Raw genomic sequence first — 25810 nt, 5'->3', positions numbered from 1 at the left:
TATGATATATATATATATATATATATATATATACATATATATATATATATATATATATATATATATATATATATATATTAATATAACAAAATGAGAAGAGCACTGATGTAGATGCTAGTAGCAAGTCCAGCATGTGTGATCTGTCAGAAACAGTTTTTTTGTATAAAGACTCGGCAGTATTTTAACTGCCGAACTGAGCTAGAAGTAGGTAAAACCAACACAATGCTTCTAGCCAGTAGTCAGACCACCGGAGCTCTGCGCTTCTAGGTATAACATAAGTAGGTCAGACCAGCTTGGTGCTTCTAGCGTTAAGAAAACCACAGAGGTTGCTTCACACAGCATGCTAAAATCACCGGTTATGAGTCATTGCAGCATTAGCTTAAACAGGCTAGCATGTCTGACTGGTTATGAGCTCATGTAGGCCTGTCAATAATAATTATCGCACTTATCGTACAATATATGGACATGGCCTCAATCATTTTTGCTGACCTCGATATTGTCCATTGTGTTTACTTGCATGTTGGTTTACATAAGACTAACATCACTAATATGTTCCTAATAGCCAGTTGCCTGCGCCAGTTGAAGACATGTCACTTGGGCTAATAGGTGTTTTTAAAAAGCAGCATTTAAAAATAAACTGCAAACTTTCATATGGCAGTACCAATTGCCAAAAAGCATACATTCCCCAAATTATTAGTAATTTAGAGTTATTATTGCATTATTTAGCTTTTATATCGTCATGTCAGTGGCATAATTTGATCTTAAAATGACAAAATTAGTGTTAATCGCAATTATTTCTGGGGCAATATATTGTCCAAATAAATAGTTATCATGCCCTGAAATCTGTGTAGTGGTCTGAATCTGAATGTCTGTCCTTAAGATGCGTATATACGTTTAAGGTTTTTCCTCCTTGCTATGAATGCTATGAGACATTGTTTGCATACTGATCCCTGATAATCCGACTCAACTCCTAAAGCCTTTCTAAATCCTAACATCGTTTTGCGTTGTTGTTATGGTTACCTTCCTTACCTTCCTAACTACACCTGTGGGCTTATTTTGCTGCCCCTGTCAGTTCTGGAGAAATCACAGTCTTGTGCATCCATGATGGCTGCGGTAGTTTCAGTTTCAGTGCACGATATGGTATATGGTATATAGAATATTATATCACAATGTGTAAATACTTTTTCATGATATTAACTGCAATGTACATCATTGCGGACAAAATTCATCGGTAGTCACAGGTTCTTAAAAACTACTATTCAGTTACTCTCCTATACTGAGTACAGTGATTTTTACCCAAAATGTACTACACTTCATCCACTCAAACCTAGACTGTTAGACTATTTACACTGATTGTAATAAAACATGCAGTTCTTTAAGCAAATTTTGTATCACGCTAACAATTGTTATCACAAATTGATAAAATATCGTCATATTGCCCACCCCTAGTTTCAGTACATTTTGCTACCATAGAAAACTAGTACTGCCACGTTTTTAGGATGTTGGTATCAAATCTCATGACATTTTTAAGTCATACAGTGTCAGAAAGCACACAAGCTAGTGTCTTTGAAATTGCTGTACAACTCAACATGGTTTCAGGCGAGAAGTGTGTGACTACTTAGGCATGCTGTTTGTACAGTGCTTATTGGTGGTTCTACGCTTATGTGTTTATGTGCTACAGTAGTTTTGTAGCTCCAGGGCAAAAAAAACTAACGAAGCAGATTTCAGACACCAAGAATGTCTTCTCTGATCAGCTATTTATTTTGAAGAAGTCCTTAAATATTCCTCTGAATGTCTGGGTTGAAAAATCAGCCCCAATCAAAGCTCCTACTGATAAGTGCATTGATTTGGCCAGGTCTCTGAGGAGGCTACTGTGAGTGTACGCTGTGATGTATTCTTTATCAGGCGGTCTGGGCGAAGCAGATAGACTCCGGAGACTGAACAGTGTGTCTCTGTGCCCGCGGCCCACTGGGGCTCGTCCTGAGAGTGACTCCTCTCATATTAATCATTAATGTGGTTCCCAGGTGTCAGAGCTGTTAACCGCCTGGCATTGACCGCAGGGGAGAGCCCGGCTGCTTTTCCTCTCCTTCACCCCTCCCTTCTTCCTCTAATCTCCCGAGGCCACTCGAGCCGGCTGAGGAGTTAAGACCACGTGCGTTCGCTCTCCATCCCTGATTTTGGAAAGATTGCTTCAATTAAGTGAACGGCAGGGTTCCTTAAGCCATTAGCCATATTTTTGGAAGCTTTGATTTCTCTCTCTCTCTTTCTCTCTCTCTCTCTCTCTCTCTCTCTCTCTCTCTCTCTCTCTCTCTCTCTCAGTCTTTCTGCCTCTCTTTCTCTCTCCCATGCAACATAACAATGACAAATGTGCATATTGCAGCGCAATGTGAACTATACAATACTGTGTACTGTATTAGCCAGCATTACTCTTTATCATGCCTGTCTGTGATGCATTAAAAAACACATTTGAGAATGCATAATAGGCCTGTACAATATATCGTTTCAGCATCACCATGGCAATGTGAGCATCGCAGGACATGCAGTGTCATGTAAGGCAAATTAAATTCAGTACATTATTAATATTTTTATATGTTGGATCATTGACATTCTGGTGAAAATTCCTGTAATTTTAAATATCACAGTATATATTGCAGAATATAATACTATTGCAATGTGAGTTTTTGTGCAGCCCTAATGAATAATGTGATGTGATTAAAGATATTAAAAATAAATAATAAAAGAAAATAATATATAATTGCATTTGCACATTGCAACCTTCTAAATTATCCAGTACTGTTATATATGTTGAATATTTTAAATATTTTTCAAGTTCAGACCTTATTTTTACTTAATTTTAACATATACTAGTAGGTAGTATGTTGAAGGGGAGTAAGCTCTTAGCCTGGAATTCAGGCCAGCTTCTGCTTTGAGCTAGAAACCTGGGCCGAGGTAGAGGTAGAGACAGAGGTAGAGAGACAGAGGTATGACTGAGTTATGGAGAGGAGATGAAGTAGTTGTGGGATTCAAACACTTCATAATGGGACATAGAAGGTAGAGACGGAAATGTATAGAATGTTATATTGGAAGGAGGTGGAGCCTAGGCATGGTCTTCAACTCCAACTTTGATTATTTCATGACCATACTGTGTTGTCCTAGTTTTAGATATCTAAAAAAAGAGCTAGGAGACGTATTTTTAGATACGCCTAAAAGTTCTGGTTATTTAAGCATTGCACACAATCCTGCTAAAATGTGCAAGATCTTACAAATGCATGTACAGTATATGTTGCAGTCACAAATTGTGTATATTTGAAGCAACAGGCCCGAAACCATGTCAGATACACCCTTTAGCTTCATGCAGTGTTTGCTTACCAGAATTGGTAAGAATGATCTTTTGAATCATGTGTGATCTGGTTATGCCAGGATAATGCTTTGAATATTTCTAGAACTGCTGATCGTCTGAGATTTTCAGCACAACAGTCTTGACTTAGAATGGTTTAAGGAAGTTAGAGCTGACAGAAAGGCTACAGTAACTCAGTAACTCTGTATGTTTGTGGTGAGCAGAAAAGCATCTCAGAATGAACAACACGTCCAGTCTTGAGGTGAATGGGCTCCAATAGGAGAAGACTACATCGGGCTCCATGCTTAGAGAGTGTATGTGATAATACAGCAGATATTTTGTTATTTTGGCAGATGTCTAGTCCAGAAAGTGCAGCAAGGCAAAGAAAGTGGGAATGAAAGCAGAGCGAGGACGAAAGCTGGACGAAAAGGGCAGAAGGAGAAAGTGTATAATCAGCCAATATTGATTGGCGCTAATTTTGAGATTGAGGTGCAGATCCGCTACGTTTGCCTGTCAGACAGATGCAGATGCTCGGGCGTGCCCCTTTGTCTGCATTGCCGTGGGCAGATGCTAGCAGTGCCGTGGACAGCCTTGCCGAGAGCCCTCTCAGAGAGAGGAGGCATCTGCTCATCCTTTCAGAAAAAAAAACACCCCCTCCGCTTGCTTCTCCCATCTCCACAGCTCTCTTTCAGCCTGAGCGGAACTCGTCACCTCTTCACGTTCCTGGCTGCTTTTATTCCGCTGCCATCGCTCGCGGAGAGGAAACAAACAGACAGATGTCTTATTTTGGACCACCTGCAGAGCTCCACCTACCCATTAGGGCTGTTCCTCCTCCGGCCTGCGCTGGGCTCACGTTCATGCCCACTGTCAGCGGCACTGGGGCTTTTCAACTTGGCAAGCATCGATCGCCAACGATTTCCTGTCAGTGGCAACTGAAAGGCACGAAGATTGATCACTAGCAATTGTCTGTGTGTAAATGTGTGTGTATGTGTGTGTTTTTGGATACATTTTCAGGACAAAATGAACTGAACACAAGATCCATGAGTGATTCATTTCTTGGTACTTGATTCTAGAAACCCTGGTTAGAAAACATGGTTAGCTTCTCTATGTCTTCACAGCTTACAAAAACAAACATTTGTGTGCATATGTGTGTGTGTGTCCACATGAAGTTTAGGTGTGTGTTTGCGCGTGCGCTAAAAAAGGAAGAAAAGGTTTATAAAGTGTTTGACAATCTAAGACCTCCCACTCGCAATGCCCCAGCTTAGATTCTTCGTCCTCTTCATTTGCAGTCTGCTGGTCAGGACAATGCGCGTGTCCCTCAGTAGCCCATTGTCTTTCAAATGAAGCTGTCCCTCTTCCAAAAATGGAACAGAAGGCCGGGAAATCTCTCTCCTGCCAGTCCCCCCCAAAAAAACACTCCTCTGTGGGAGGACTTCTTTGTTGACGCAGGTTCGGACAATTGTAGTGGTGGTCCGAAATTCACATCGCTCTCCGCTGACCTCATCTTGTATCGCGGTTGCCCAGGAGTCAAAGTCATTAATCAAAAGACATGGCTCTTCACAGGTCCAATATCCCAATATCCCTTTCAATATCCATTTCTGCTAAATGAACATCCATTATTATGAACTCATCTGGAGAACGTTTCATAAAACGATGAGCGTATCGATTACGATTCATCTGTCATCAGCACTTTGCAAGTCCCAGGTTAATGCCCGTCCATATGTGACGGCAGCTGCTTAATTGTTTCTAGATCGTACAGTTTCCCTAAGGCTTCCTCCAGTAGCCATGGACACGGTAGAATTATAGGAGAAGTTTCACTTAAGTGAAATTGGAACAAGCTAGTACTGCACATATCATTATGGAAAAATCTTGTATCTCCAAAATGACACTCTTACAGAAGAAGATAAAAACTTTCTTAACTTTCAATGGAAGATTCTTCTTTTATTGCTTGGATCATTTAGTTCTTGTCGGGTCATTTATAATGAAATTCATAACTTCCATATTCACGCTTTGTGAATCGTTATGTGATATACAATGCTTATAGAAAGTATTCACCCCCTTTGATGTTTTCTCCTTTTTTGCTTTTAAAATTGAATCATAGTCAATATAATTTGCCTTTTTTTGCAAGAATTTACAACAAAAAATTAAGCATAAATATTCAGCCCCTTTTAAACTGACCTAATTCAACTGAGGTTCAGGCCATTGGTGCTAGTAGTTTCACAATTAGTTAATTAATGGATATCTCCTGAGTGCAGTGAATGTGTCTCAAGTGATTGTAGTGTAAAGACACTTGTCTGGAAGGTCCAGTCACTGGTTAATCAGTACTCAGGATTCCTGGCTACAAATACACCATGAAAACAAAAGAACTGTCCATGCAGCTCTGAGAAAAGTTTATTCATCCTTGGCAATGGGCCTAAAAAAACAAGTCACTGGACATCCTCTGGAGCTTAGTTAAATCCATCATTAAGAAATGGAAGTAATATGGCACACATGTAAATCTGCCTAGAGCAGGCCATCCACTCAAACTGAGTAAGTGAGGGAGTGTGGTATTTTTATATTTTTATATAATAAGCATTTTTATATTTTTTACACTTTAGAAAATCAACAAAATGTGTCATTTAAACAGGGCTTCAAAACATGGCATAAGACTATGTAAGTATTACAACAGCAACTCTCCACAGTGTGCATTGTAACATTTTGCATGTTTCGATAAGGCTAACTGAGCCAGTAACCAATCACTAAATATTTAATTGTGTGCTCTGAGCATTTCTGAAGAGATTTTGATTAATTCAATAATTCATGTTCCAGCGAATGTAAATCCTTTTGGTCACAGTTGTGCAGGCCAGTGCTTAACTACAGTAAGAGTCATCAGCTTTTAATGTATTGCATGCCATTTCATAATCACAATATGTAGCAATATGGTATTTTGTCCATGTAACTCACACAGCCCTAGTGACCATCATCTGGTGGCCCTTTGTGTGTAAAATTAGGAGCGCTGATGCAGATGCTTTCTGTCCCGGTCCCTGTTTATTTGGCCAGCCGCCAAGAAAATCTCACAAACGTGAATATTTCATGACGGCAACAGCTAAAAGGATGGCCCTTTTTCAGCTCGTTCCGGTTTGTCCATAGAGTAAATACCAGGCTTCGGTTTGCAGACACTTTCTTTAAATCCATTTGCAGTTTGTCAAGAAAAACAGCAAATACATCAGCGGGTCTGGTGTGCTTCACGGATGACCACGAGCCACTGGAAGCCATTACTTCTGCATGGATTCTCTGGCAGCAGATAAAACAGCGCAGAAAAAGCGAGAGACAGGGCTTTTTGCTTCACGGTCAGATTGGAACGGTCGCTGTAACCCGGGCCAAGTGTGATTTAAATTTAGCTGAGGTGTACAACCATTATAAAGCATGTGGATCTGTCCCATAAACACTCTGGAACTGAGAACTTTCTGTTGGGAGAAGGAAGGGTATTTCGTATATATCTGTGATATTGCCATATCAAATCCAAAAGAACGCAGCCTCTCGGATCTGTGAATGAGCTAGCATCTATTACATCCAAGCTGTAGCCTCTTTCCGTACTCTTACTGAATGCTGACAACTAGCCTCATCTGATCATGTTAGCCTATCATCACCCACACACACTAACAGAAGGTTCTACACTGCCATGCTAATATTAGCTTTGACAGCAGCCTCACGCCTGTACAGTCTGTCCAAAGAGCTACTCTGTGTGTGAAAGGTTCCTCACAAGGCTTTCACTGTGAGACTGCCAAAGGTGGCTAGAGGTTGACTTCACCACCAGTTCAACACTAACGCCTCAGCTCAGGAGCGGCCCTAAGCAGCTGCTAAATGCTTCAGGAGACATAAATAAACTGACCATTTGGGGGGAAAGGGTGGAACTTTTATGGACATAAGCGGAACAGGCAGGAATTTTCAATCCCAAATTCCCAGAAATTTCACAGACCCTCACAACATTTGCACGGGCTTGCGATTTTGTCCCTTCATTATTTCCACATGATGTCAAAGATCTTAAAGCTTTCACAATTATTAAAAAAATATTCTATACAAATATTGGTGCTAATATTGAGAAAGGCGCTCACAATTAAGCATTTTAGCTCATAATAATAAAGTTCTAATAGCACTGGTCTTTAGCACACCAGATTAAATCGGCCTGTGAAGTACCTCATGTACTATTAGATCTACAAATGGTACAGTGAGTTTTCTCCAGGAGATGTTTTGTTAAGCCACATTTATTGTCTTGTTAAGCATGTAAGTGGGCATGCTTTAGCTTAAGCTTGAGCCCACTCTAGAGTTATGGTTCCCCTTCCTTTTCCTTTCTCTGTGGGTTACCGATTAATACTGTGTTGGTATATTGAAGCAAGCAGTTGGTGGCCCATGCTTTTGAGGCACAAGACGGTAAGGAGTGAGCTACTTAGTGAGGGGAGAGTTGGCTCCCTTGCTGGTCATAGGGGGTTATAGTCCAGTTTTGGTCATTTTGAGGGCGATCTAATAGCCTTTCCTAAGCGGAGCATGCATCCATGAAGTCCCTCTCATCCGTGGACCACGGGGTGTCGTCAAGACAACCGCAGGCCACAAAGAGCCTTCTCAGTCCTATTCAGAGGCACGAGAGAGAGGGGCTTTTGTGCCGGGCTGTGGAGCTGTGGGTGGGAGGTAATGTATGCATTTAGTGTGCAAACAGAATGGATGAATAAGTGTGTGAGCTTAGCTCTGTTTCATAGCACTTTCTGTTTATGAGCCTTGCACAAAGATTCACTTTGTCAAAACGGCACTACCTTAAAAAAAAGAGGTGGGGACCGTTAGAGGGATGACCGTATCCATTCAATTTCCAAAGCAGAAATTTGGAACACAGTTAATGAACGTTTGATTTTTTTTTCTAAATTCTGTTTTTGTTTTTTCCCTATTTGCAAGAAGGTCCACACCCTAAACTCCTCCTCCTCTATTTCTTGGCCCTGTAAATCTTTCTCTACCCTTCCCTTCTGTGGTAAACAGGTTCGTACCCACCACCAACCTGTCTCCCATCTTTCATTTGCTCCAGCTTTGAGCAACGATGGTATTGGGGAAATGAGGGTTGTGGGGGCGGGGGTCTAGCACCACACCAAAGCCGCCCAGAGCTCCAGGCCAAATATCCTCTGAATTCGCATCGCAACACATTGCAGGGCGTGGTCTGCATTCACAACATAGGATTTGAGGGATTTTTAATAATCTGTAAGAAAGTGGGTGTATGAGATTTATGAGAACAACTGCCAGTGATCTTTAGTGTCTTCTTATTTTGATATTAATACATTTAAATATGACGGCAGCTAGCTAACCTACAAACCTTTACTCTTATGCAGATGCTGGAGACTGACTTACATAGAATCAAAGCAGGGTTCATGCAAAGAACAGCATTTCTTGTGGGTAGAGTATTCCACATGCTTTGCTGTATTGATTTGTTGATGTGAACATACACACTTTGTGTAAAAAATGGAAAATGTAAATTGGATAAACCAGCAGCAAAGTTGTGATTAGGGAGTGCAGCCATCATCATCTCTGCCATATTGTACAAGTCAATGGAAAGGGCAGTTTGGATTTTCTTTTTTTTCAAAGTGTGCCACATGTAAATTTATGTTAATTACAAGTTGGCAGTGGTGAGGTGGGCGCGGCTTACTCTGTGCATCACTGTAGGAGTATTAAACAGTCAGGCAAGAAAACAGTGTAAGCAGTGTAACCTCCTGGTTCAGCAGTTGATCACTGATCTACAACCCAGCCAAAAAAACAAGGTTATGTTGACTGTTTCTAGCTGCCAACAGAGTTCCCAGTCCCAGTAAGAACTCTGCTCTGTGCATTTTCGGATTTTTTGACTAATCTCAGTTACAGTCAGTTTATATATATTGTAATACACATTTCTGCTCCCAGCTCCTGTACCTGAGCCTTCATGGAAACCTCTGAAATAGGAAACTAATGAAATATGACATGTCCTTGATCTTTGTTAATGTTGATAGCTAAACGCCTACCAGTTGTTTGTTCTTACACAGCTGCCATCATCAATCACTCTGAATATTCTCTCAGTAGCATCTGTGTGCATCCAGTGACCAGCTTTTTTCAGTGTTGCTGACTGTGTGAGATTGAACAGGTTGTGTGTTTTATGAGGCATATCTTTACACAAGGGATGTACATAAATATAGATACTAGTGTATGTGTCTTACAGGTGCCCTTACACATTATTCGACATGTTTGTTAGAAAACTGCCAGAAACAAGATAAGAAGAAAGACATTCAAAATACCTAAAGTTGACCATTGGGAAGTTTTTTTTTTTTTGTTTTACTGTGTAAATCTAACTGTGCAAATATAATCATGAACTAGCTATGTAAGGAATGATTTTTGTATTTTAATGGCATTCTGTTTTCCCAAGTTTCCCAAGTTTGTCGGAAAATATTTCTTTTGGTAATCAGATTCATACAAAAAATCTATATATTAAATAATATATTAAATTATAATAATAATAATATAAATTAGCATTGATTAAGAGTTTCTCTGTAGGTTTCAATTAGTGAGAAATTATTAATATCAAATTGCACTACCACAATACAGATCATTAGATTGAAATAGTTCATGTTTTGAAGTGCAATTTAAACAGTACTTTCCTGTTTTGCATGTTGCAGTTTATGGTCGGTGTGAAACAGGCCATTTCAACCATCTTTGATATGAAATGTAGAGGAACTCAAGGCTGTAAATCTTCACACATTCAGTGATCCTATGTGGCCTGTAACTCAGCTTTAGTCAAACAGCCTAATAAACCCATGCCTACATCTGGGGTCATTCGTCCATTACTTAACACTTCACTGAGCTGGATGACAGTGACTGGCTGGAATACACCATAAAGCCTGAGAGCATGCTGAATAATTGAAAAGCCCCAAACCCCATGCCTTCTCCAGGACTCCCTTGGATGTCTGGACACACTCCAGGCTGTGGCTAAGGGCCGCTGGCTAAGCGTGGAGCCAATGAGGAGGAGCCAAAAATGGTCACCAAGCTTCAGAGGCAGGTGTGCATCTCCTCCACCGAGAGGCTATTTGGTGGCGAATATTATTATGCTGAGCCAGAGAGAGAGAGAGAATCTTTTAGTGGTCAGTCAATCAGAAGAAAGCCTCAGTTCTTTGAAGGAGATGAGCATCAGCCAACTGAGGTGCATTTTAGCAATAAGGGCTATGAAAAATTCATAACCCAAAGCAATATTTAGAAACTGCAGGAGGGGGTTTTCAGGATTGCTCAAACAGAGTGGTGCACTCTGTGATGACTGATGCTGAAAAAAAGCTTTTATTGTTAGAAAGTAAGCTGTAGACAATGAAGAATAATGTAAACGTAGAGTAAGTAGGGTCACCTTCTTGTGTGCCCATAGTAAGCTCTGTGATCAGTAATCGGATAGATACTTTTCAGCATTTACCCTGAAGACTGTACCTTAAAAGTAACTTTTTGTTATTGTTGAAGAATTCACTCTTGTAGGGGGTGTTGTTAAGTATAGACATAATTTATAATGAGAGCTAGCCATGCTACAGTATAGCCTCCACACAGTGGGGCGAGAACACATAACATGTTATACCTAAACCATCTATTGAAAATAATGAGAAAAAGACAGATCCCCCTGAATATCAATCAATGCGCAGAAATTAAACACCTACTATTAGGACTGGTCAATATGACCATATTTTATCTTATTGTGATAAATTCAGTTATCGTGATACACAATATGAGAGTATTTGAAAATAAAATATTCAAATGAAGAGTATTTGAATAGTATTTTTTTAACAATCTGTCACTACTGATGTATTTTGTGATAAATATTTTGTATGGTGAAAATGTCTTTAAATATCAATATATAGTATTTTTACCATATTATTACCCAGCCTTGTGACCTGCAGATGTTACGTAAATGTAGTATACTGTATACAGAATACTTTGTATTCTGTTTTTTACATATACATATTCACTCCTTCACTTCACTCCTTCACATATTCACTCCTTCACTCCTGCAATTTTATTTTGCATTAAATGTTAGTGCCTTTAATATAAGTGCTTGTTTTAGCTTTTCACTCATTCTCCTTGTTGAGAAGCTGCCAGTTCTCAGTGGTGGTCCATGAGTCAACTGGCCTGAATCACAGTATACCAAATACACTTAGGGCTTTGTTACCTTTGCCAAAATTCCACACTGTCGTGCCATGTCTGGCTTTCTGACCGCTGACAAAGGACCAGAGAAAAAGCAGACAGACACCAGTGGTATAACGAGTGTGAAAGTAATCTAATGACACATGATTTTAAAACCCAAGCAAAGAACCATGTTTTGTGAAAGGTGTTTTAAGGGCCAGATACAATTGTGTGCTAATGCTATACTGATTTCTATTGTTTGTTGAGGTGTACTGATCTGTAATGCATTGGCTTGGAATTTGAGAGAAAGAGAAAGGATCCGAAACACACCGTTAACATGTTTGACTCCACCCCATGTCTGACAGTCTGACCTCAGTGGTGAGGGGTGGGCCTATTTATAGTGCTGGGGGTCTAGCTGTCATGGGAACTTCCTCTGGGTATGGAGAGTGTGGCACTCGTTCAGAATGCCTTAGAGAACTCTGGGACGAGATGAGTTTTGTTTTTCATGCCTGAGATTTTTAATGTCAGATCCTCAGCTATTCATTTTAAAGAAATGGTTGAACCATATGGCTAATGTTGCTAACAACTGATTGAATCAACTTTTGAGTTATAGATCTGAACTCTTCCTTTTACTCTTAAGAAGTAATTGTTCTGTTATAATTGTGAGTAAGGCATATCTCCAGTAATGTCAGAACTGGATTGTGTCTGTTAAAGAAGTCAGTATGTGAAACAGTGTGTAAAAAATACAAATAAATATCAGACATCAATATACTGTTAGATTTGTAGTAGATTTTTCTTCATATCAATTGCAGTTAACTGCAAGATTTATCCTGCTGAAATGAAACACATCATCTGTGAAAGACGTCATACTTTTGTTTATGTAACCTTTGTTTAACCAAGAAATCCCTTGAGATTAAAATGTCATTTTCAAGGAAGAACTAGCAGAGAAAGTCTTTATATGTGTAAATTTTGTATTAAAGGTAACCACTGATACCACCGGTGCTGCGCATTTACAAATATTAGTCATTTGTGAAATAATGTATTCATTATTATTATTATGATAATAAGTTATTAAGTAAAATCTTTTTAAGCCAAACTGTAAGAATGGGTTGAACTGAACAGTAACAACCCATGCAGAACCTTTTAATTCCGGAATACTTGAGTGGAAAGAGATAACTAGGAAAATAGATTTTTTAAATTTGTTCATTTTAAAAATGCATGTAAATGAGGAGGTCTGACAGATTTACTGAAAGAGAAGAAACTATGACAGATGCATTAGCTAATCCTTTCTGATTTATACCCATAATATTAGCACCACTGACAGGTGAAGTGAAAAACATGAATTATCTTAATCTACAGCTGCATCTGTCAAGGGCTGGGATGTATTAGGTTGTGAACAGTGAGTTCCTGCAGGCCCTATGGAGTTTTTCTGGTATGCATTGGTCAGCACCTCCCAAAAATGGTCCTAGAAAGTACAACCACTAAATACAAGACTCGTTGGGCACGCACCTGTGACAATTCACTGCCAAGATAGCAATAAACATCTGACTGTTGACATCTGCCTAGGTTGTTTTCAGTCAGTGGCACATCTGTGCTTTTCTTTGCCAAGTTAGCAATACACCAGAAATGTACCTTAACACACCTCATTTCGAGACCACCAAGCCCATCGGTTTAGATATATTCGCAAGCATTGTTGCTATTTAAACAACGCACCACAGCCTTTATGACAGTAAGTCTGTCTATGTTAAAATAAATAGAAATAAACATAAACAAATTGAGTACAAAGTAATAAGAGTGAAGTAAATAAAGTAAAGTAATAATAAAGTAATAAGAGTATTGTTTGCAGGTAGTAGTCGATATGGTTTGATCTAGTCTGAACACAAAGGTGTAGTTCCAGATTTGTCTTTGAGGAGAGGCTTAGCAGTGTTTAAATGGCACCTTGTCACATATAAAATTACTACAATTTATATTAATATTATTTGTTTTTGTGTATGTTCTAATTTTAGAGGTTTTCCGAGCAGATGAACTCCCAGACAAACCGCATTTGTAATATAATTTGCACAGCACTGTACACGCTCTGACTGTCCTGTTGCACTAATCTAATGTAAACTTGCTCCTCAAGCTTTTTCAGTGTTATTTCTACCATTATTGCAATAGTAGTTTAATGACATGATGGATGACAAATGAAAGCATCTGGCTGGAGAATGTAGTTGGAAAGCCTGATTTGGAGAGGTCATTTGTAGTGTGTGGTATGGAGAGTATGCTCTAATACTCTTCTGACTGCAGTGCCTGTCCAAAGGCCCTATAAATAAACACCCTTTCACTTTCTCCCACTGTCTTTTCCTCTCACTTCACCCCCCTCGCTCGCTCTCTATCTCTCTGGTTCTCCGTCTCTCTTCTGTCATTCTGTCAGCTCCCTCTTCCTTTCAGTAAATCTCTCCATAATTGCAAGCGGTAAGCACTCGCCAAATGATGATTGCATTATAAACTATTAGCATTGTTGTTCGAAATGTCCATCTGCATTACCCAAAGCTCGCAAGACAAACCAGCTCCGGCTCCAGCTCCGGCTCCAGCTCCTAACGACATCAATTTGATATCTGAAAAGCCATTTTTTTCGGCAGCGTGAACTCGGTTTCGACACTCTCGCTGCTTGGTGAATGCTCGCATTGTCCCCCCCCGGGACGGATAAATAGGTTTCTTAATCACTCAGAGTGGCAACTTCTCATGTTCATTGTCATGCCCAATGAGGCGTAACAGCGAGACATTCTGTTGAACACCATAAAAATGTGGGGTCAGTGCCAAAGCCTCGGCGAGAGACAGTGGGGTCAGTCTCCTCTCCTGGCTGACTGCAGGAGAAGGCCTCGCGGGCCTAACGTTGGCCTGCCAGTCTACGACATCCATGCCTTTGGGAATACTTCCAAACAATACTCTCCTTTCAGGCCAGAGCCATTCAGCCAACCAGGCAGAAAGCTTTATGCTTGAACGAGACTTGAAGTACTTGTCATTCTTGGGGGGGGGGGTCTTTTGCACCGTCTAGATTCCCGGTTCGTCAGTCTTTGTGTGATTGATTTACAGAATTTGGAATGTGGTTTGGTAGTGATCTTTCGACTGTCAGGTGTTAAATCTACTGCACATCTGCATGTCTGTGATAATACAGATTTAATGGGACTCCGCATATTCCAGTAATGCGGCAAGGAAATTCCATTGTCTGATAATCAGTCTCATCTGCTTTGTCTGCCTTGCTGCTCCTTGTGGGAGGAGATGTTTGGGAACTTGGAGCACATATTAGCGTTTTTATTTTCCACCACTTATTTTTGAGCTGTTCTTCATAGCATATAGCAGAGGAGTTTGGAAGCATTTCTTCAACTAATAAAAAAGATGCAGTCTTTGCAGCCTTTTCTTTGTCTACAAAGTGGTTATAAGTGGTTATAAGTTTCCAATCTCTGCTAATTTTTGATGTCATAGGATTTGGATGTTTCATGGACCAGATGTTCTTTCTAGTTAAGGCTACGCAATATTGGAAAAAAACTGACATTGTCATTTTGAATGTTATGCAATACAGGAGTTTTCGTCATATTTCTCCAGAGGTCAATGTTTCACATGTTGTGATTATAATAATTCCCTCTGTGTTTTGAAGATTGGAGTAAAATAAATGATATTGGGCTGCTATAATCTGTCTCTGGTAGATATGTCATGGAAAATTAGGCATGTTGTGTAACATGTGTGCTTTCATTTGCTTTATGTGACATTGCACATCCTGCAGTGTAACTTTAGAGCATACACACGTTAAAATGGCAGTGCTAAAAAGATGTATTGTTTAAGCCTAATCCAATTTGAGCTTGTTTTGCCTCATTTTGATAATAATGGCCATTGTGAATATATGAATATTATCAGGACTTAATGGTAATGCTAATATTTTACAGAGCTGAGATCAGCAGTGACCCCAATTTCCCTTTTCAGCCCACGTCCATTGGTCAGTGACATGCCTTACAATGAGAGCCTCTTTCTTGTGTGTGGTTGTGAAAAGAGTCTGTGTCTGGAACTGACTAAAGTTCACAAAGGGAAGAAGTCAGAGACAGAGAGATGGCTATATGGATATCACGTTTAGGAATGAAAGTGAAAATGCTTTAGAAGTAAAAGGAAGAACATCTGATCTGCTGAACGTCTGTTTAGCTTTGTTTATTAATAGATTGGACAGTTCCTCTTGGGCACTCTGCTTTATTATCTTGTCATTCACTGCATTTAATTGATGTAAAGCAATAAAACAACTGCAGACTGCCTCCGTCTGGTGTGGGAGGACTGCCAATGAGCATTGTATTAGTGCAGAGTACAGCGTTCACGGTTTTATAGTGATATATATATATATATATCCTATTTGCTTTTTGTAGGTCTTGATGGTGGTATTTAAGCAATTTGTGCAAATTATTATGATATTGGCTCCCTTAAGCAGACTTCTGCATTAAATAGAGCTAAATTAGCCTGTTCAAATAAGGGCCCATAATTGTGCAAGTGCCACATGTATAATTAATGTGCTTTAATTTTTTACTTTTTTTTTTTTTTTCATTTTTGTCTATACTTAAAAGAGAAATGTAATCTCCATACTTATTGTTACTTGATATTTGTCAAGTAGATCAATAAAATTGATTGCACTATTTGTTTCTTACAGAGGCTGCACGAACATATGCTATGCTACATGATGACCAAGAGGACAGAAGCCACCCCAAGTTATTGATGGTAGGGATCTTATTCAGCGTCAGACCTGCTCCAAGACAGCTTAGTTAATTAATGTTGCACAGTTAGCGTTTCCCCTGCCTGATAGATATTAGACCACCCAGTAACAAAGCTGACACGAAGCATCATTTTACGTTTCAAGTCTTTTTTGTGATTTTTTCACCACATGCTCTCTCTATCTCAGTCCTCTTCGTCCCTTCTGGGACATAAGCATGCTAGTGGTTTATAACTACCTACAAAATGCTAAGTTGATGCTGCATTGTCAAGGATAATTAAATGAAATGAACTACAGTGCATCCGGAAAGTATTCACAGCGCTTCACTTTTTCCACATTTTGTTAGGTTACAGCCTTATTCCAAATTGTATTAAATTAATCTCTTTCCTCAAAATTCTACACAAAATACCCCATTATGACCATGTGAAAAAAGTTTTCTTGAGAGTTCTGAAAATGTATTAAAAATAAAAAACTAAGAAATCACATTTATGTAAGTATTCACAGCCTTCGCCATGAAGCTCAAAATTGAGCTCAGGTGCATCCTGTTTCCACTGATCATCCTTGAGATGTTTCTACAGCTTAAATGGAGTCCCCCTGTGGTAAATCCAGTTGATTGGACATGATTTGGAAAGGCACACACCTGTCTATATAAGGTCCCACAGTTGACTGCATGTCAGAGCGCAAACACCAAGCATGAAGTCAAAGGAATTGTCTGTAGACCTCCGAGACAAAATAGTCTCGAGGCACAAATCTGGGGAAGGATACAGAAAAATTTCTGCTGCTTTGAAGGTCCCAATGAGCACAGTGGCCTCCATCATCCGTAAATGGAAGAAGTTTGGAACCACCAGGACTCTTCCTAGAGCTGGCCGGCCATCTAAATTGAGCGATCGGGGGAGAAGGGCCTTGGTCAGGGAGGTGACCAAGAACCAGATGGTCACTCTGTCAGAGCTCCAGCGTTCCTCCGTGGAGAGAGGAGAACCTTGCAGAAGGACAACCATCTCTGCAGCAATCCACCAATCAGGCCTGTATGGCAGAGTGGCCAGGCGAAAGCCACTCCTTAGAAAAAGGCACAAGCTAGCCCGTCTGGAATTTGCCAAAAGGCACCTGAAGGACTCTCAGACCATGAGAAACAAAATTCTCTGGTCTGATGAGACAAAGATTGAACTCTTTGGTGTGAATGCCAGGCGTCATGTTTGGAGGAAACCAGGCACTGCTCATCACGAGGCCAATACCTTCCCTACAGTCAAGCATGGTGGTGGCAGCATCATGCTATGGGGATGTTTTTCAGCAGCAGGAACTGCCAGACTAGTCAGGATAGAGGGAAAGATGAATGCAGCAATGTACAGAGACATCCTGGATGAAAACCTACTCCATGGCGCTCTTGACCTCAGACTGGGGCGACGGTTCATTTTTCAGCAGGACAACGATCCGAAGCACACAGCCAAGATCTCAAAGGAGTGGCTTTAGGACCACTCTGTGAATGTCCTGGAGTGGCCCAGCCAGAGCCCAGACTTGAATCCGATTGAACATCTCTGGAGAGATCTGAAAATGGCTGTGCACAGACGTCTCCCATCCAACCTGATGGAGCTTCAGAGGTACTGCAAAGAAGAATGGGCAAAACTGCCTAAAGAGAGGTGTGCCAAGCTTGTGGCATCATATTCAAAAAGACTTGAGGCTGTAGTTGCTGCCAAGGGTGGTTCTACAAAGTATTAAGCAAAGGCTGTGAATACTTATGTAAATATGATTTTTTTGTTTTTTAATTTTAATAAATTTTCAGAACTCTCAAGAAAACTTTTTTCACATGGTCATAATGGGGTATTTTGTGTAGAATTTTGAGGAAAGAGATTAATTTAATACAATTTGGAATAAGGCTGTAACCTAACAAAATGTGGAAAAAGTGAAGCGCTGTGAATACTTTCCGGATGCACTGTACATTTCAACTATCTCTGCTATACTGCCACCAGACAAGCAACAACATGAAATGTGGTCTGATCGTTATTACAATTAGTCACAACTGTAGACAAACTAATTAAACTAATAACACAAACAGTTGGACTGTTCCTGTATTTTATTGAGCATATTGATTCATCCACAGTTCAGGCTAGAAAAAGTAAGTGGACCGCTGTGTTAATGACTTCTCCAAAAGCTAATTGGCAAAAGGTGTTTTAATTAAGGATGTTTCACAGACGTTTTGTCCATTAAAGAAGGGAAACAGAGATAGATTGGTTAGTGTGAACCATGTCTCAATGCAAATAACTATAAGTATTAAGGCACTTTAAGACCATTGCTAAAGATCTCTGTGTACAGATCTCCACAGTTAGACAAACTGTCTACAAATAAAGAAAAATCAGGACTGTTGCTAAACTTACTATGACTGGGCTAAAGGGACATACAGCATTGAGCTTTTGAGCAGTGGAACTATGTTCTCTGGAAAGGCAGTGCTCCACCCAGTACTTTTGGGAAGAACTGGTAATAAGCTGAGATGGTGATCATCCAGCATCCTGACTTCACTAACACTCTTGTTGCTGAATGCTATAGAAAGTAGAAAGCCTTCCTTGGACAATAGAGACAGTTGCCTCAACAAAAGCAGAGATTACACTTGATTTTGAAAGAAACCGTGAATGAGCAGCTGTCCCAATACTAGAATATGCAGATTGATAAGCGCATATTATTATGTCTTTAGAAAGTAAGTAATGTCCTAGTACTGTTACCAAGTAGTACTTTAGACCTATTTATGTTAATTTCCTGGAGAGGTTGCTGTCACAAACTTTGTTAACATGTGTGGTTCCAGGCTCAGCATTTTTATATTACTTCTATTATAATTATGAAAAATATAAGACCTAGTTTTTGCTACAAAGCAGGTAAAATCATCATCAGCTAAAATGTCTTGATTGTGCCACAACAGCATTGACAAAGCAAGCTGTTAGAGAAGAAGGGTTGATTCAATGGTGGAAAAACATCTGCTTTTTGTCGTGGGCCATTAAAGGGTTAATGTTGCTAGTGATTCTTTTATTTTCTAGTAATTTCCTTCTGTCTGTGTTTAGTGCATTTGCAGTTCCCTGTGGGATGGCTCTCATCTTCACCCTGCTTCTTCCTCTCCTCTTGGGCATTCTGGGAGCCCCGTTGGTCTGCAGCCAATACCCCCACTTTACCTCCAATGACACCGTGTTCCAAAACCTGGCCTTGCATCCTGATCCTGCTGTGGGCACAGTCTATGTGGGCGCGCGCGACCACCTCTACCAGCTGGCTGGCCTGGACCACCTGCGTCTGGAGATGGAAGAGAAGACGGGTCCAGTGAGGGACAGTAAGGAGTGCCTCCCCCCAGTAACCCTGGACAACTGCCCCCAGGCCCGACTGGTCAGCAACCACAACAAGCTGCTGCTGGTGGACCCCTACTCTCTCCAGCTCATCACCTGTGGCAGTGCCCACCAGGGCACCTGTCAGAAACGTAGCCTTGCTACCGTTAGCAGTGTTCTGTTCTCTGCTGAGAGGCCAGTGGACACTCAGTATGTAGCTGCTAACGACCCAACCGTCTCGACTGTTGGAATCGTGGTGAGACCAAGAGATGGGGCTCCGTCCCTCCTCTATGTGGGGCGGGGCTACACAAGCAGCCAACCGCCGATCTCCACACGCCAGCTCTCAGCCGAACCCATTTTTTCTTATGAGGAGACAGCTAAACTGGCTGTGGCTGGCCGCCTTTCGGAGTATGACCACAATTTTGTCGCCAGCTTCACACACCATAACCACGTTTACTTCTTATTCTACAGGCGCGACCTCAAAGCTGCTTCTCGGGAATACAAGACATACGTTGCACGAGTATGTCTTGACGATCAAGCATACTATTCCTATGTTGAAGTTCCACTTGCATGCCACTCTAGCTCGACTGGGAAAAACTATAATCTTCTCCAGGGGGCGCATGTGGGTGGAGCAGAGTCAGGCGATGGGCAGGTTCTGATGGCAGTCTTTTCCACTGCGCTGAGTTCGGCCAGCCGGCCGAGCGAGGAATCTGCGCTGTGCGTTTATACTCTGGACAAACTGGACCGCCATATTGATGCCACGCGAGACCTATGCTATACACAAGATGGCCTGAAAGAGGGCAGCAAGGTGGCGTATATTGAGTACGAGGTCAAATCCAACTGTGCCAACCTTCCCACGGTGAGAACATGGCTATTAAATCGCTCTCTAGAGTATTTATTTCTTTATTTACATAATAACATGTATTAGAGGGATCCCAGGTGGTGCCACTTCCTAAGCATTTGCTGGGTCATCAGAAAGGTAGCATTGTGATAGGTGGAGACCTAGTGGGAATTGGCAGTGTTTAAAAATAGTAATATAAAAATTATATTATACAAACAGCTGACCTACTTAAATAGGTTTTGAGGGCAAGTGGTTTGGTATTATGAAAAACATCAGAAAAAAAAATAACTGACCACAAAAGGAATCTCAGACCACAGAGCTCCTGTTTGCCTTGTTGCCATGTTGTAAAGATGTAAAGATCCCTTTTGCTTTAGATCCAAGAGCCCTCATTAAACCTTGGACATATTAGTTTATATTATTTGCCTCTTCCTAGGATCATTTAAATGAGGGATTTTCATGCTGCTTGACAATTGTAGAGCAAGCCTGCTGCAGAGTTCAGAATTAGCCTTAATGAGGCTACCGGACTATTTGCAGACGTTCGGCAAGGAGGCTCATGGGCACCTGACCGTCTCCTGACCCCCACATTGCTGCCTGCTGGCCAGCCAGGCTTTGGCCTGCAGTGCCTTTACCAGGGGTTGTTAAGGATCAATACAGCCCACTCAACCAGGCCACTCTAATGAAGCCTCCTGTGTGTGTGTGTATGTGTGGGGATGTGGGGTGTGTTTAAGGAATTAAGGTTTTGAGGGACATGAATTGAAAGTTCTATTCTGGAATGTTCATTAGCAGTCTGACATCATAGATGGGAAACCCCCAAGATGCAAAATCACAGAATAGATAAGAATTCACCATTGTATTCATTTTGCAAACAAACACACACACACACACACACACACACACACACAATCAAACATATGGTAATCCCTTAGATTCCATTCTCAAAATGTAAGCACAGATAAATCCACATGATGGGCAAGATGACATCACAGTGTATTTAATCCTGTACAGTTGGCAGATTTGGTGGTGTTCGTCTCAAAGAAAGGAACCACCTTGCAGACGTAGTATCAGATTAATCTAATCTAGGCTAAATCTGCTTATTTGAGCTAAGAGGATTTTAAGGACTCGGAGACAATAGGCTAAAGCTTTACAGTAAAAAAAGGAAAGGCCAAGAGATGAAACAGCTCAGTATGGGGTGGCTTATGTGCAGAACAACAATGAAAAGAACATCCACTGAATGGAAAGTTTGGCTATCTCTCTTCACCAGAACACGCTGAATGCCTACCCCTGTGGCTCAGACCACACCCCAAGTCCAATGGCCAGTCGGGAGCCGGTGGAAGCTGAGGCTGTGTTGGACAGTCCGTCTGCCCGCCTGACTGCTGTGGCAGTCAGTATGAGGGAGGGGCACTCCATCGCTTTCCTGGGAGACTCTAAAGGAAATTTGCACAAGGTAACTGATGATGTGAAGTTACAAAGCCTAATCAGCTTTGATAGGTATGGCATTGTAGTTTGCTATAGTAGATATATTGGTATTGCTCCCTGCATCTTGCTGTATGCAAGATTTCTGAAGGTTTTATACACAGGCTGTTGTGAATGCTGTTGTGCTCACTATTCGGATATAACAGTTTGTTAAAATTCAACAAAGGACATCCAAATTATTATAATGAACATTGTGGAAAGGGGTGATTATCACCTTTATTCAATTTATCATGCTAAATAATATAGTTGTAGGATTGTTTATATACCAAAGACCATAGTCAGATAAACCCACACCAACACGCTCACAATCATATGACTCTCAGTTTGAAGGAGAAACTTAACTTTTTCGTTAGTCTGGTTATGCTTTAGTCCACATGAATGTATTATTGACTGTCAAATAAAGACTTTACTCTCCAACCGTGCATAAGAAGAACTTCTGAGAACCCACTCACGAAGTTTTCACAAAGATTTACCAATTCACAAAGGTTCACTAATGTTTTCTTATTTATGATTTGTGGGACAGTGGGATCCACCATTGTGAAAGCCTAGCTGTTCACAATTCTGCAGTTTAAAACCACATCATGGATTAGACTTTTTGTTAGGACTTTTTAGGAAGACATTGGCGAATGAAGCTAAATAAGTCAGAACTGAGAGTGAGATTTTCCATTAGCGCCAGCCCACACAAGTCAGTCTCGGTCTTGGAGGCACTCTGCCCTACACATTTTAGTGCCTTTCCTGCTCCCAACACACCTAATTCAACTAATCAGCTCATTAACAATTTGCAGGGGGTGTGTTAAAGCAGGGAGTCTGCTACAGTGTGCTGGACAGAGAACCTCCAGGACCAGGGTTGAAAAGCACTGGTGTAGTTCACTGACCACAAGTGAGGGAGCAACCTAGTCTTTTAAAAACTGATTATGACACACAGATTGATATATACATATATATCATTTAAGAATCATCTTTGTGCAAACATGCTTTCAGGAAACCATGCCCTGTTCTTGCTCTGTCTCTTTGTTGTGACTGGATGTCTGAGCTGTAACTTCATTCTTTATTCAAATTTGGATTCAAATATGGTGAAAATGGTGGTGAATCATGGTGAATCATGAACCTACTATTGTAAATGGAACTGAAACGTGAGTGTTTCGTCACATATATATCGTCAAAAACCTGATTTAGCCCATGGTTTTGTAATCACATTTGGAGACTGCTGTGTTTGGTGCCACATACTTACAAGCTGTGGGTTTCTGAGCTTCCGGATTAAAATGGCAACCATTGGATCCAGGCTGTCCGTTCCTGCTGTAGATCAGACTTGGGTAATAAACTTAACCGCAGGTAGTCTGACTAGACAGCTTTGTGTCAATGTGAGGTGTTAACCGCGCACTTCATTCTTTCCTAAGCCCTGGCTCAGCCTTGGATCAAAGCTCTGTGTTCAGTTTAGCAGAAGTGTCCTTTTATACCCGGCTTAAGTCTTCACAGCAGGACAAATTCCATAGCCGACAGGCACACTCTCATTCACATACCTATATACTCTACCAACAACCCCAAAACGTGTAGACACCTGATTATCCAGTGATTCTTCAGAAAAATCGGAATTAATAGCTAGTTTATCCTCTTACCTCTTAACAGTCTCTGCTCTTCTGAGAGGGCTTAAACTAGGTGTAGCAACATTGCTGTGAGGATTTCAGAGCATTAGTGAGGTTTGGTGATGATGTGTAATGATTAGTTCTCAATCAAGAATTCGTTTCCAACACATCCAAAATATAGGTGGGAGCTCCATCTCTGGCAGTTGAACTGCTCACAGCCCTGAAAAGCTTTATAACTGACACTTAGCACTGGGACACTTAGACTCATGTGTGGCTGCTCCCGAATGTCCCATTGTCTTTTTATGCCACTGTCACTCACTGTAACTCCTTATATCTTTCATTGGAAGTCAATGTAATAAAAGCTATTGGGTCATTCAACCACTTTAGGTTGCACCCATTGTTGACACAAATGTGCAAATGCACGCACGCAGCTTGTCTAGTCCCTGTAGAGAAGTATTGCTAATAGAATAGGAGACTCTGGAGCAGATAAACATGAACTTATTGGCACCATGCCTAATGTCAGGCATGGACTGGAGGGGTCGGAAGCCCCCCTAGCGCTGAGCCGTGGAGCAGTGGAACTGTGTTCTCTGGAATGATGGTGCTCCATCCACTACTTTGGGAATGAGTTGAGGGGGGTGGTGATCATTCAACAACATCCTGAGCTCGCGGTCAGCTTCCCTAGACAGTAGAGACAGTTACTCCAACAAAAGCAGGATCAACTGTTTTTTTTACCTTTTTTGTCCCAATATTTTTGTCCATGTAGTGTGTGTATATATATATATACACAACATATTTAGTCCTCTAAGCTCTGCATAGGCACACCTATATATAAGTCAGCCTTACACATTTGCACTGGAATTGTGCATGATTCCTGCCGCTAAGCTACAGTAGCTGGCAGTTAATCGATGGTAATCCGGTTAAAGCGGCCTAACCTGAGTGTGCAATGGCCTGTGCAGCTCTTAGGCTGAGGTGTCTGACACTCTTAGCCATGTCACCTGCTTTGCTAATGGGCTTCTTGAGCCCGTAATCTCATTTACTGAAATCTACTCCTCCCGTGATATGATTCGAGAGGCATTAAGTACCTTTCACGGATGTATTCAGTTGCTCACATTTTTTTTCCAGACTCTTGCCCTTACAGTCTTCCCTGTACACTCTATAACGTCTACAAGCCCACAAAACACTTTGCATGATGCACTTGTGTGTACTTAGGCAGACTGTTAAGGAGCTATGATATTTTTTTTATGTTTTGGGTTTTTGGGTTCAAGGTTAGATTACATATTAAGGTCTGACTAGCTCAGGAAGTAGGCTCTCTAGGCTTTTATAGTTCATATTCAGGAATTCAGACTGGGGCAAACACTTTTTAATGACATTGTACTGTAATTGCTGTGCTGTTTTGTGCCATTTGTAGGTGTTCCTGGGGGGATCTGGAGAAGTGAAGAAATATTCCACCCTGTCCATCCAGCCGGGTTTACCTATTAACAAAGACCTGCTTCTGGATTCCGCACAGAAACACCTGTACATTATGACCACCAATACTGTGAGTTTTTTTTGCCCTTTTTTTGGTATTGGTCAAATGTCCATCAATAAAGCATCAATAAGTGGCACCATTTATGATGTGAGAAAAAAATCAGACTTTGTACATTTCTGCCATTGTATTTTAAGAAATGTGGCAACTGAGAACTGACAATCACATAATCTAAAAATCACTTTTTTAACTAAAGCTTTTGGTTTTTGGTCATTAAAAATGTGACTTTTAGTGGTTCAGTGTCGATTTTGAATCATTGTTCAAAAGTTTGGAAGTAGTGTTAAAACCCATTCAGTTGCAGAAGAATGTATAAAATATAATTTCAGATGTGTCTAAAAGGGGGAAAACTGTAAAACATCAAGAATGGAGTTGCAAAACAGTTAATATTTAGAATGTCTTAACTTAACCAGATGATTGCAGCATATGCATTTTTATTTAATAATCTTGTTGCCAAAATACTTTATACTGTATCCAAAGCACCAAAAGATTAAAAGAAACAGTAATTGAGTCTTGATTATACAAGTATTATTGCCTAAATGCCTAAAACTGATAATTATGAACCAGTTAAACTAGTTGTGTATGTTGTGATGTGATGTGTGTCCCTAATGCCTACAAAGTTGTGTAATTTATACTGTAAGTGGTGCTTGTGTTAGATTTAATGTATAATTCCTATAGATATTATTAAAATGATATAATGTATAATTCATTTCAGTTCTGGGTTGTGGTGTGTATGTAATGTCTGTGATCATGTTTGCAGGTAGAGAAAAGGCCTGTTGCAGAGTGTGAGAGACACACAGACTGTCAGTCCTGTATTGCAGCTCACGACCCTTACTGTGGCTGGTGTGTCCTTGAGGGCAAGTGAGTGTCAGCTTATTCCACACAACAAAGAAAATAAC

General features: G+C 40.7%; 1 protein-coding gene across 4 annotated transcripts in view; it reads left to right on the top strand.

Annotated features, from left to right (window-relative positions):
• plxnb1a (plexin b1a) overlaps nucleotides 1–25810 on the top strand; it is a 63140-nt gene that overhangs the window by 15634 nt on the left and 21696 nt on the right. For 3 of the 4 annotated variants that reach the window (XM_072696054.1, XM_072696055.1, XM_072696052.1), the window contains exons 2-6: nucleotides 16137–16204; nucleotides 19241–20351; nucleotides 21595–21777; nucleotides 24798–24926; nucleotides 25672–25772. In XM_072696054.1, the coding sequence (XP_072552155.1) occupies nucleotides 19263–20351; nucleotides 21595–21777; nucleotides 24798–24926; nucleotides 25672–25772 (1502 nt within the window). In that variant the 5' untranslated portion in view covers nucleotides 16137–16204; nucleotides 19241–19262. Of the gene's footprint in view, nucleotides 1–2506; nucleotides 2550–16136; nucleotides 16205–19240; nucleotides 20352–21594; nucleotides 21778–24797; nucleotides 24927–25671; nucleotides 25773–25810 lie in introns of all 4 variants that reach the window. The other variant, XM_072696053.1, reaches the window with a different exon arrangement.

Source organism: Salminus brasiliensis, chromosome 14 (assembly GCF_030463535.1).
Source record: "Salminus brasiliensis chromosome 14, fSalBra1.hap2, whole genome shotgun sequence".
NCBI lineage: Eukaryota > Metazoa > Chordata > Actinopteri > Characiformes > Bryconidae > Salminus > Salminus brasiliensis.
This window is presented reverse-complemented; position numbering and strand designations above follow the sequence as displayed.